General features: G+C 41.3%; 1 protein-coding gene across 1 annotated transcript in view; it reads right to left on the bottom strand.

Moving 5' to 3' along the window:
- The window catches only part of LOC108802670 (apoptosis-inducing factor 3-like), a 21,897-nt gene that overhangs the window by 2,713 nt on the left and 5,630 nt on the right, over positions 1 to 13,554 (bottom strand). The window contains exons 3-7 of the mRNA XM_018574525.1: positions 12,894 to 12,970; positions 11,374 to 11,491; positions 6,185 to 6,283; positions 3,832 to 3,907; positions 2,852 to 2,956 (exon numbers count right to left, since the gene is read on the bottom strand). Of these exons, the coding sequence (XP_018430027.1) occupies positions 2,852 to 2,956; positions 3,832 to 3,907; positions 6,185 to 6,283; positions 11,374 to 11,491; positions 12,894 to 12,970 (475 nt within the window). The remainder of the gene's footprint in view (positions 1 to 2,851; positions 2,957 to 3,831; positions 3,908 to 6,184; positions 6,284 to 11,373; positions 11,492 to 12,893; positions 12,971 to 13,554) is intronic.

Below are 13,554 nucleotides of genomic sequence, written 5' to 3'. Positions count from 1 at the left end.
TATATAAAAATCACTAGGAGGCCGGGGGGTTACTGGCAGATGCAAAATCTCTTTTGTCAAAACAAAATTCTTCCTCTTTGCCCCAGAAATATATTTACTGTATGGCACATGAGCCTTGCAGTGTACACACTCATCCCCTATGCCGGAGAGCATAGAACTCCTGTGAGCATGTGCAGGAGTTACATCATCAGTGGCCACCCAATGGCTGAAGAGGACTTCTGAGGACCTGGAAGTGTTGGTGGCTGAGATGGAGGAAGCAGGGGACAGAGCCGAGGACGAAAGATCAATCCAACAGCACTAGATAAGGGCACACTTGTAAGGTAAGCATACTTCCCCCATTAGGGCAAAACCAAAAAATGTACAAAGTGGTTTACGTCCGCTTTAAGTGTCTTCCTGTACTTGTTTTCACTGAAGTTCATATCTTCAGTTCATATCACCGAAGTTCATTATAATTCACATCGGTGACTTACAAAAATGCATTAAAAAAAGAATGCCTTCACTCTGAAAGCACCTCTCCCAAAATGGGGATACGTTTGTTTAGGAACCAAGGGCCAGATATTTTTCTAGGATCATCAAAAAGCATTTCTAGAGCAAGGACAATTTTCAGGGAAACAATTTCAAATAACATCCATTCTAATGTAATTCCTTTCTAAAATTGGGGTTTATAACTTGATAAGTGATCATAACCCTGTGACAGGTAGGTTGTATAAACCACACAATGACCAAGGATAGTAAGGGTGTACAATGGAAAGGAAGGAGTATAAACAGGATAACAAGGAAGGGTTGGTAAGAACAGAACAGCATGTACAATCTGGAAGGAAGGGGATAGAAAGTGTGTGAAATTCATTGGCCTGTTACCGTTACCAAGCAAGGATCAGCGTACAAATCAGCAGGCAGACCATGTACACTAGACATCGGCCAAGGGTGGGTAACAGCAAAGCAATCATTGTGAGTGCGGTTTGGTGGAGATGTAAACCAGATGATATCCAATGGTGGCCAGCAGGAGTTAGTAACAGTAGGGCAGTTACTCTGTAGAATATATTAAGCAGGGAGACAAGAACTCTGCATGCAAATTGAGGATTTTTCTGAAAACACATTAGACTTCACTGGCAGTGAGAGAACATAAAAGGTAGACGCCATGGAACTTCTACATATGTATGTCTTGTCCCTGCACTTGCTTCCTGAGCTACAGCCATTTTTCTATTATTGTGGATGGAAGGGACTTCCACGGTAAGTGTTCTAGCCGACTGTAATGTTTGTGTTGCTGAGCCCAGCGTAAAGTGAACCGGTCACAAACACTGGGCAACCAAAACTGAGCATGTGATGAAACCATGCATAAGCAGAAATGACCTTTCCGGAAAACTGTTGGTTATAGTACATAAAGACATACAGGCAGCTAAACCTATATACGTTTCATGGCTTTTTAGACTCCCTATAGGTAGATGATATCTCTCAGCATTACAAATGGACCAATGAGGAGGTGCTTAAAATAGCACCTCCTCAAAATGTGCTTCACCACTTATACACTTACACCTTTCTCTTAGTCTCTCCTCAAAGTTCCACCAATACCTGTTGGTCCTGCCAGTGAAGTCCACCTAATGCAGCTCCCTGTGATGGGAGGACAATGAATTCAGGGCAGAGCTGTCACTCTCATGCGGCTATGAAAAAATGTTGCAGGGGGCGTGGCTATCAGCCTTGTCACTGCTGATTCACTATCCTGTAGCTTGCCAATCAGTACATGGCCACACCTAGTCCTGCCCACTGCTTACTGAATTGACAGTGCTGCCCGTCATTGAATTCTTACCACTGGGAGCTGCAGTGTCTAGGAGGGGGAGCATGTGAGATACAATTGAAGGAGAATTTCTCTAAGACAGGGAAGGAACGGAAGGTTTTGTTTACTTCATGACATTTGTACATCGCATAGTACTTAGTGAAAACTGTCTAATGGGGAGTTTCTGTCCAAATTGGAGAGATTTCCTCATACTTTGTTGTATCATCAGGACATGAAGTGAAGGGAAATTTCCCCAACAAACAGCAAAAATAAACAAAAACTTTTAACCCCTTCCTACTTCATCCAAAACAAAAATGTATTGGCCATCTATCCACTTAACACATCTTAACACATCTAATACATCTAATACATCTTTTAACACCATTTTTATTGGGCTTCCAATACTAATATTCAGGAGCCCTCACCATTCCCATACACAAGCATTATTTAATCTTACTTTCTTAACATCAAACGTTTCAAAAATACTGAGCAGATGTTCTAGAAGCCCTTAATACTGTTAAGTACTATATCTGAAGTGTTCATCGCAGACTGTCATGGAAATCCTGGCTGTAGCTTTTAAAGAGCTTTTAGCAGTCTGACAACCTTCAGCATGACTTGAAGCCTTTTAAAAGGTTGCCTAAAGCTACAGCCAGCACTACAATTCAATCTGTGTTCAAGACTGCATGGTTTGGCTAGGTGACCAGAGGTTCTAGCCTTCCAGTGGATATTAAAGCAGTATGGATGTACCAGGTGCCCAGCAGAGGGAGTTTATTGCCTGGACACATGAACAAAATCTCTAGTCACACCCCCATATGTGCTTACATGATCGTGTGACAAGTCACAGACTACCACAAAAGCACTGCCATTAGGAGGAATTCCCACTCTGCCTGATTCATTTATTTTAGATTTTGGAGAATGCAAAGGTGCTGGAATGTGAAAGTTGGACAGGAACCACCAAAACTTGGCAATTATGGCAGGAACTCCTAAGATGAAAGGAGGGTAACTAAGACCCGGGTTCCACCTCTGACTAGCATATCTCTTTTATGTAGACTGAACCTTTAATAGTGTATCGGTACTCACATAACTTCCTCCTTGGTGAATCTTCTGCCAGACATGATGGCTTCAGCCACTTGTGATACAACAGGGTCAAAGTTCATGCTTGATACTGCAACCACAATATCTTCCCTAGAGGAGGTAAGAAAACAAAAAAGAATTAAAGGATATGCAATCTGTTCTAATAATACCAATGTTCCAAACATAACAGTCTATAATGTTACACAAATAACAGTTCATGGGGGTATATTATCAATTACACACGGGGACTGGAAATTCGTATAGTGGATGGCCAGCTTAAGAGGTAAAAAATTACCGGTTAGTGTTGCACATAATTTACCAGGAAGGCACTTAAAAGGAGAACTATGAGGTAAGTGTTTTTCCCCGTAGTTCTCCTAAGGGTCACAGGAGGACATAATCTAGCGTCCTCCCGTGACCTAAAGCTCAGTATAATCGCGAGCTACAGCTCACGGTATACCGAGACCGCCGCAGCTGGGACGGATCCTGACATTACTGTCGAGATCCGCCCAGCTGCGTGATTGACAGCTGGCTCTGCCTATCTAGAGGCAGAGCCAGCTGTACCCGCCCCCTCCCCCGTCCGTTCCGCCAGTCAGCGCTGGAGGATCGAAGCGGGGAGGGGGGAATCCCTGCAGGGAGCCGTGAGTGACAGTCATGGCTCTCTGCAGGGACAGGATCGAGAAGTGAGCAAGTGACGGTATGTGTTCGCTCACCTCCCGATCTACTGAGCCGACCTGTGACAGTTTCATTGTCACACGTCGGCTCGAACTATGAGGTAGAGTCAAAGTCACTCACCTCATAGTTCTCCTTTAACATATCTGATGCTAGGTCCACTTTAAGGGAGAACATGAAAAGCTTTGCAGGCCGGGCACGTTCAGGTTTTAAATGTCATGAAGGTTTTAGTAGGGGGTTTGGGGAAATCTATTGCTAACCCTTTTAAAAAATTTATTTTTTTGTACGGTATATTTTGGAAATACCCATCTGCTTACTTCAGATAAAAAGCCAGGAACGTCATCTCTTCCGGGGTCCCTTTCATAACGATTTCTGTATAACCCTCACCGAATCCTGGTAAGAAAAAAAGAGTACAGGATGAGCCTGGAATGGAACGAGCAGTGCCCAGCAGTGAAGTCCTTGTCCTTAGTCATGTGTTGATGAAGGTAACATTGTAGGCCTTACTAATGTGTGATTTCCACTCTAACATATCCCTCCTAATCCTGCCATGAAACGTTTAATATGATGCATATGCTAAAGATGACGTGCAATCCCATTTTATAATCCTCTGATCCCTTTCATCCTGTACAAATCTAAGAAATAGAATGATACAATGATATATGCTACTGCAGTGTATGACAGCAATCCTAGCAGCATCTAGACAGCCAGGTAGAAGATTACGTGTATTTGATACTACTGCTAGATTCATTGCAAAAACATAGGGAATGATTTATAATTCATCTGCCCAGACATGTGCTGGCTGAATACCGTTTGCCCAGCATTTTCACCACTTGATAGAGCCAATAAGGACTGGAAATTCCTATCCTCCTCAGCTCCATCTAGTGAAGAGAATGCTGTGCAAATCAGCCAGCATATGTCCACTAGATGGAGCCGAGGAGCACAAGAAATTCATATGCTCGCTGACTCCACCTAGTGGCGAGTATAGTGTATGAACGGCATTCAGCCAGCTTATGTGTGTGTGAATGATTTATAAATTAATAATACGAAATCACCTGCACTCCATACAGCGTACAGACCTTGGATGAGAGGTTGGTGCTTGAAGTGACAACACGGATGGCGCCGTGTCAGATACAGTCCATAATAGAAGTCACCAGCACTCGATATGTGCAAAAAGTAAAGCACTTTTTATTCAATCGTCACATGCGTCAAACAGCCAACGTTTCGGGGCCACGCAGGGTCCCTTCTTCTGGGCGACATAGTGACATAATTCACACACTAGGTGCTTTCCCAAATAAGCACCTAGTGTGCGATAGGCGTCAAGGCTCCTATGTATTGTGCTTCCAATTTACATGATAAAGCTATTGGTCTAGCAGAGAGAAAAGTGGACCTGTTCTTTGGTCTTCAGTGAACCAGGTAATGTTCAGTCTGATTTGACTTTCCCAGCTTCTGAGCTGAGGCCTGCACATCTGCCATACCCCTACCCAGTGAGAGTACCTCCCTGGACACATGAGCACTCTTATTGAACAGTTTCCTGTCAGGTGGCTGGGCTTAGCCTACAAGTCAGGTCCCAATTAAAGAGGAGAACTAAAATCAGAGAGAGCTTTTAAGATCCTAATATGTACAATGCGTGCAAATGCTCTGCCATGAATGGATGATTCAAAGGTTTCATTTGTATATCACTGATTCCCCAAGGGCCCATTCAGAAAAGCAAAGTGTTTAGCGGGAACATGCGTACCGTATTACCATAACGCACTTTGTTTAATGTATGTTACGTGCGCTAGCACATTGCAGTGCTATTCATTTTCAATGGTACGCCAACTTGCTAACCCAACGCGCATCCTAGGCACATGCTCCATGCACTGCATTGAAAAAAATGGTGCATGTGCATTTTGGTCTGTTTTGGTGTGTTGCCAGCCCATACGAATGAATGAGCAGTCTTAATGCACATTACCATTTGCGCATCAATGGCAAAGTAGTGAAGAAAGTACCAGGATGACTGTGGAGCATACACCTTTAAAAACAAGTAAGCAGTGGCAGCTTCTATAGTTATATTTTAATGGGTCCCTTCCCTATGGTCGCCTAGTGGGAGATGCAGATATAGGACAGGTGCACACCTAGGAGTTTTGCACATTTTGTTTTGCGCGTTTTTGCTTTTACAAATGTCAATTTCTCCCTGCATAGAGATGTCTACGGGACCAAAACCGTGCGACATACTCCTAAAAAACTCCTAAAAAACTCCTAAAAAACTCCTGCATCTTTTCGCACGACAGGCACTTTCTTAGCAATGCTAAGGTGTGAACAGTCGCCATTGACTTCAGGTGTGACGCTCAGGTGTGATCCAGGCCTTACTGTGTGGTTGAAGAGAAAAGGCAGCCTTTCAGCCCAGCATCTGGTTGTCTGGCACCATGTGCTGTATAATACTGCTTCATTACTTTCTGCAGGCCCAAACCCTTGCATAGCAGAGGGGAGCAAAGCTTGCACCCAACAGCAAAAAGCAGACTTTGAATCTTTTACTTCAAACTAACTGCTGTTTTTGTGCCCTCTATATAATATAAAAATGTTAATGCTTTTCATCCAGTCTAAAACAAAAAATAAATAAATAATTCTGGATGGAGTGCGCAACAATAAAAGGCAGTTGTCAATCTGAGAAATAAAATGCGGCACACAAACCTGCATAACGAATGCTTTTCCCCAGCAGAGACGTCCAGAAGAATGGTACAGAGTTCACAGGTATGTGCTTGTTCAGCATATTCAGAGCAGCAATCCGGCCTGCAAGCAAAAGTTCACAGCTTCTGTATATTTTATGCACTGCGACTCCCTCCAATGATACACGAACTACTCAATTTAACTACATTTTATACATAATGAATGAGAAACATTTTTAAAACCTAGATAGCCACTGCTATCTAAATTAAAAGTGTGCAACAGTTCCAACACACAGCAAAGGAATGCAGCCAGTGGCTGGAGTTTTACTTTCATGAATGCCTACCTCGCAGTGGACATAGAACATGCATTCTCCCTCCATGTGCCTTTTTTTTTTTTTTTTTATTAAATAAAATACAGTAACAATGAAAAAGAAAAAAAACCCCAGTATAAATGAACATACCAAAAGAATTAAACAGCACAACCAAACAGCAAAAGAAAAATATTACATAGCGTATCAGGATGCCAGTCCTTCACAAAGCAATAGGTAATACTACCGAGAAGGGAGAAGTAAATGGGGATCCTGACAAAGGGGACAGTATATTGGATGGTTCTTCTGAAAGTTACAAATAGAAGGGGGCAAAGAAAAAAACAAAACAACATCCATGTGCCTTTCTTATTCAGTGCTTGTATTTTGAATGCAAACAATTTCTGGATATTTGTTCCCCTTTACAGAAAGCAAACATTAACCACATCGGTAGGATTCTAGTTTTAAATGTGGAAAGGAAATGCAAAGGAATTAAAAATGTGATGAGAATACTGGTTTGTATCAACCAGTAGAGAAGATGTGCTAGTCTAGTACTAGTTTTCTTCCTGCTTATAATCCGCCTCATACTGTGTGCATGTACCGCATCTTAGTGTGCTCACTACATTCAGGTAAAGCTTTACAATGTTCTACCCGTGTGTTTATTACAGGCAAGTGGGAGATCCTGTATATAATAATCATAATGAAGTATAGTCAATTCAATCATCACACAATGTTCAGACTCCTTGTATAACTGCTGGACAGCTTGGTATGGTACCATTCATGTAGCACTTCCATTAGCACTATGTGTTTTCAAGGAGTGCTGTGCAGTAGGGCCTGGAACCATAATAAAGCACTATGAGTTCTCTAGGACTGCTGGTCAGTAGGGAGCTATAATAGAGCAGTAGTTCCAGGCATTTTAGCTGCACACTTTGGCCATAAATGGAAAGCTTATTCTCCCAGGTGGATAGACCAGACAACAGTATTCAAAAACAGAGTTAGTATCAGAATGTGTTGTGTACAAATGGAGAAAGTAGAGATGTTGTGTTAGCAGGCTCGCTATATGAGAATTGTTACTTTGAGAAAAGTTTGTAACCATGTGCTTAGGTCTGCTGCAGTGAAGACTAACGGATGTATTTTTATGTGATGTCGGTTTGTTTCTAGTCTTCACTGCTCCATCGGAACTGTGATCCTTGCTATTGAAGGGGCACGATGCCGTTTTGTAGTTTTCACCTGTATGATATTAGCAATTTATTTCCAACTAAGTCAGTCACTTCGAGGGGTTACCTACTTAGGCATCATCTGTGAGAAGGACGTGATCCTTTCTATGGAAGGGGCGTGATGCTGTTTTGTAGTTTTCACCTATCTGGTATTAGGAATTTATTTCCAACTAAGTCAGTCACTTTGAGGGGTTAACTACTTAGACATCACCTGTGAGACAGACGTGATCCTTTCTATTGAAGGGGCATCAGAACACGACGGAACGCCATCAAAATGCATGCAAACGCAACTGAAATCCCATTTTAAGCAACCCCCCCCCAATCGTGATAAAATAGCGGCAAAAGGCATCGCACTGCAGCTGTGCAGACGTGTGCCATTTTGATGCAGTTCTGGTGTGAACTAGCCCTTAGAAACTTCACCTCTATGATGAAGCCCAGTAGGTAAAATGCGTTAGAGGGCGTTGGAGTGGGAGAGATACTATGGTGGTGTATACCTTATATTTTGAACCTCGCATTGAAAATACAATAATAAGTCGCGCGGATTTGTCGGCGCTGAACCGCCGACATGCACAATTCCATTGTATGAACGGTCCCCACAACCAAGTGCCTAAGCGCGATCCAAACCGCCTGCCGCCCAAAATTCTGCCTGGGCTACTTCTTTCGTGCTGATCAGCTTGCTTTTCATACAGATTTCAATGGAAATGCGCTGATCAGCACTGAAACACTTCCGCCGTGGTGTGAATGGGGCTACTTCTACTACTTCTTTCAGCAGGTCACAGATGTGGTCAGGTCACAGATGTGGTCAACTCTCTGGTTCTCTTCTTTGCGGCTTCTTTCCAGACCTCAGCACCTTTGGTCTCTAATCAAGTCTTTGACAACCCCTTCCCCTTGTAGCTGCTGCATAACTTCAGACAGGTCATCTTTATGGTACCAAAGTAAAAGGAGGTCACAAAACTGCTGCGCGAGTAATACAAACCATCTCCTTTATCCTTTGTAATGATACAAACATCACGTACTATCACATTGTACACAGTGGCAACAACAGGACCACTCTCTTTAGGCTGCTCTCTATCCACTGAAGATGAGAAACTCTCTACTCATCTCAACTACAGAGGAGGAACTTTTGAAAACCCTCAAAGTTTGGGAAGCAGTATTGTCATGTCTTTACATATGCACTACTCTATTTAGTGCTGCTTTTTTACTTTATAAAGATTCTCTCTCCGTTTGACCACCTCTCACTACAGCTACTCTGCACCACAGCACACTACTGACTTTGGTGTTTTCTCTTTGGTTCACCATCAAAATCCAAGAATCACAGAAAGAATAGGCCATACAACATTCCCTTAAGGACTTTCTAACATATACCTAAAATCTTACAAATGGTTTAAAATGTGTTTTGTTGTAGGTTTGCATCCTTAAACAGAAAAGGAATGACAATGGAACAAGGGGCAGCCTGCTTTGTGACCTTGGCTACCCTAGGTTAGGACTTAACAGGCTGGAAATAATTTCCCATGTATTTATTAACAAAAGGATATCAGGCCTTTTTCTATTCAGAGCGGGAAAGAGGAATGGGTGTTTGACATGGTTTGTTCCACAAAGCAACAGCAGCATGTAGAGAAAAAGTTATACTCTGGTTTGGTAAGGGTCTTTTCTCTTTTGCAACTACCTAATAATTATTCAGTCTGATGCTTTATATGCATTTTTATATTATTTGTGCCAAAAAAGTTTTATAAATGCTTTTTACTGAATTTTATATGTAATTAAAGTTTACACTTACAGAAAACCGAAACCTTTGCAGTGTCTTGTATTGTTTCAGGGTGGTATATATCAGGTTATCATAAAACTACCTAAAACAGTAGAAATTAGATATCCAGAGGAATACCAGAAACCAAATTACAGCCCATTTGCCCCAGATCTTTTTAAATTCTTAGGGTAATCTCTAGTATGGAAAGTTAACTATAGAAGGGTAAGCCTAAATCAACCAAGGCAATTCAATCTTCTAAGGCTGGTCCCCATATCTGTTTACACTTTAAAATATTTCTTTATCCTTTAATAAAAAAAAAAAAAGAGAAGTTAAATAAATATTTTGCAGTACTTGTTAAGGTCTTCTCATATTCCTTGGAGGCAACTCTTTGGGCAACATACAGTATATTAGAAAATGCAACGGGATGTTCAATAAATGTAATGACTTTAAAAGCAATATTGTATACTAATCTACATCATATGATAAAAGTGTGCACTTTGTAACACCCTTTGGAGCAGAAGTCACTGGGGAGTGATAGAGTGTAATACACACTGGGGGCAATTTAGCAAAACTGGAGCAAACAGAATCTGGAGCAGTTGCCCATGGCAGCCAATCAGCATCTCTTTTCAATTTGCTCAGGTAAGATTTGAAAATGAGAAAAAGAAGATGATTGGCTGCAGTGCAAATCTGCTCCAGTTTTGATCAATTGTTTTCTACATACAGTGGGGGGAATTGAACAGAACCGACTCCCCCAATCCTTGAAGCAGATTGCTCTTTAGCTAAAATTGGGAAATAAAAATAGGCTGAATCAGCATTGAAAGTAAATGTAAATATGGTACAAACATGAGAACTTTATATATTTGTGTTACGAGAATCTCTTTTACATAAAAGGTAATTTGTATAAGGGCCCATTCACAGCACAACACTTGACACGCATGGCGTTAAACATCCCATTTAAAATCTTATTGCAGTGCAAAGGACAGGGCACCATGTTTTGGGCCTCACATGTGTTCTGGATGTATGTTGGGGTGCCGTTTATAACAAACGCATATAACATGCATTACTGAAGCACAGTGGTGATAATTGGTTCTTAAGGTTTACTGTTAATAGCAGGATGAGCATTGAAGTGGGTTATACAAATATTGAACACTGGCACTGCAGGTATCAAGCTTAAAAGATGAACACATGACATGTTGTAATCTATAATATATAATGTTGGGGGGTTTTAAGTAATTTTCCGGCCTAAAATGTGGAATATAACATGGGTACAAAAAATTAAAAAAAGGCCTCAGTCATGAAGGGGTTAATGAACTGGAGTTTCAGTAGAGACAATGATATACTGAAACAGCCAACTTCCACAACTATATTAAACCCTGGGCCCACAGCTTCCCCTCCCACCTGTTCTGATGCAATGACACACACACACTGTTGTTTTGTGAATTATTTTCCGTTATGGATCTGCCAGTCAAATATATCTGATTATCTGAAATAGTTCAGGCACTAATTGGCTAATATTAGTAGGCAATCAGTCATATCTGTGGACCTTGCCAGACCAACGTCAGAGTCATAGTACATTCAGGGGGATGGAAATCAGTGCATCTAGGCTGATAAACCATAAAGTAGAAATGAACAGAGAAAACCCCATTGGTGGTAATGGGGAGTCCAACCACAATGCATGGAACAGTAGATGCATGTCGGGTAAAGGCCGGTAAAGTGTATAACATTTCTGGAGTTCCTCTGAGAACCTAAAACTGAATTAAATCCGCTAAAATAAAAACAGATTTAGTCATTCAATTTGCTCCCAGTCTGCCTAATTACATACAGCTAGTTCATTTGGACACTGAACATCACAATGTTTACAGCTACCTTTTTATCACAGAGCGGGTCTGAATTGTTGTCTGCATATGCTTTGAGAAGATCAACATCCATATTCTATAATATTTCCTACCATGAGAGTGAGCCATCTGCCAATGTCCAATATTGGCTCTGTGTCCCTCCATCATGGGCAGAGGAAATGACACAACATCCCCAGCAGCGAAGACATCAGGAACACTGGTGCGCATGAACTGAGGAAATAAAGACACTTTAGATTAGCACAATTACACAGATCATGAGAAAAGAAAAAAAAGAGACCTCACTGGAAAGCTTCTAGGTATGGCCAAAAGAGATGTTGGCTGGGTTTTTTAGCATCTGCTTTCTAGTACGCTTTGGCCAATAAAGGCAAGCTGAGTTTGGGCCTGCGACATAGGCTTTTTTTTTCCTTAAAGAACTGATTTTCCCTCCATACAATGGGAATGCAAAAACAGTTTTAATGCAGATTAGAAGGAAACATGCAGGTTAAAATGGAGGTCAAAGCAGGTCAAAGTCACCAGTAAAAGATATGACAAAGCTTCTTAAAGTGATCCCAAAAACAATTTGAAGACATTTCACTGTGATCAAAGAAACACCAGGACTCAAACATTTTCTAAATGGCTTATTAAAAATGGACCTAGTGTCAGACATCCTTATCCTTGTAACAGTGTGAGACAGGTTAGTTGTAAACAATATGCAATTACAGAGGACATTGTGCTGTTCTGTTTAGGTCTGCAGTTTCGTCTGTTTTACAGTATTCTGCTTCATTAGTGTAGGTCCCAACTAGGATGAGCAGCTCTTCCTGTTCCTATATCTAGGTCCCTGACACATCGGTGTAAATTAATAATCAAGCACAGGAATGGGTGAGATTTGCTTTCGATGTCAAATTCCTGAAAAACTTCTGTAAGGCCAACAGAATGGAGTGTGCCCAACTACGGTCATAAGGAAATTCTCTGCTATGCCTAAGCTGCAATGATATGCACCTGAGCTGGTCATAGACCACACCGCAGGATCAATTCATTAATTTAAACAGTCATATGTAATCATGATCATTACAATCCGCATTTAGAGCTTGATATTAAACAATGCATTTCGAAAGATCATATGCAAGACCTGAACACTGACTATAGTAACAATCACTAAACACAATAATGCACTGGTATGAACATACCGTATTTTTCCGTCTATAAGACGCCCCCATGTATAGGACGCCCTCCACTTTTCTTACCCAAAATTCAGAAATCAATATTTCCCATGCTCTTTTGCATAACTGATTACATCCAGTTAAAATTTTGCAGAGTAAGACAGCCGCTTACTGGTACCAGTATTTTTTTTGTTTTCCGACATTTTTATGGGCTCCCTGTTGCATCTGGGCACTGGCTACACGCTCTCCGCAGCATCAGCTGACGTCAGGTACATAAGGCTCATGATTGGAGGAAACCTGTTAGCTTGTCTCTGCAATCGGAAGTTTCACTCGTGAGGCTAGTTTGCGGAGGAATCGGCAGTTTCGCAACCGCGGTTCTCCTCTTGGCCCCCTGTGTATAAGACGCCCCTCCATTATTAGGTAAATATTTTTAAGAAAAAGTATAGTCTTATACAAGGAAAAATACAGTATACCTGGTCTACATAGATTGCTCCTCTAGAGTCCACAGCAACTCTGCTTCCTTTTAGAAAACTTGACACAGGTACTGCGCCTATATTTGAAAAATAGTAATAAAAATATGGTAAAACACATAAGCAACAACAATTCTACATTAAGGATACAACTGCACTCTGTTTGAATCTTCACCAAATTCAAGATTTTTTTTTACAATCACCGCAACCCATTGTGGTATAAGGATCCCATGGATCAGCACTTACGCGTTTCATCATCACGGCTTAGTCATAGAATTCTAACTGGGCATGGTAAAGAAACCATATACAAATCCATGGCAAATATATTATCTGTCTTACATTGGTTGCTATTAGTTTTCACATACTTTTTTTTTTTAATTGCTAATTAAGAGTTTTCACACTCTTAATTAGCAATGAGCTTGGGCTTGGTGCAAACCCAGTTTGCCTGTAGAAGAAAAAAATAAAGTCACTGGCGTTCCAATCGGGATACCAATATGTTTTTTATTGATACACATTCACATTATCACAAGGCAGGAGTGCTATGGGATACACACAATAACCCAGTTTGCCCGAGTTCCCACAAGCCTACTCAAAACTGTGACAGACAACCCCTCTGCTGGTCCAATCAGTGCATTCCCTGCCCCTGCTGTGGGGTGGGTATCGC

Source organism: Nanorana parkeri, unplaced genomic scaffold, assembly GCF_000935625.1.
Source record: "Nanorana parkeri isolate BGI_ZX_2015 unplaced genomic scaffold, ASM93562v1 scaffold3020, whole genome shotgun sequence".
Lineage (NCBI taxonomy): Eukaryota > Metazoa > Chordata > Amphibia > Anura > Dicroglossidae > Nanorana > Nanorana parkeri.
The sequence above is the reverse complement of the archived record's forward strand: the minus strand, read 5'-3'. Positions and strand labels throughout refer to the sequence as shown.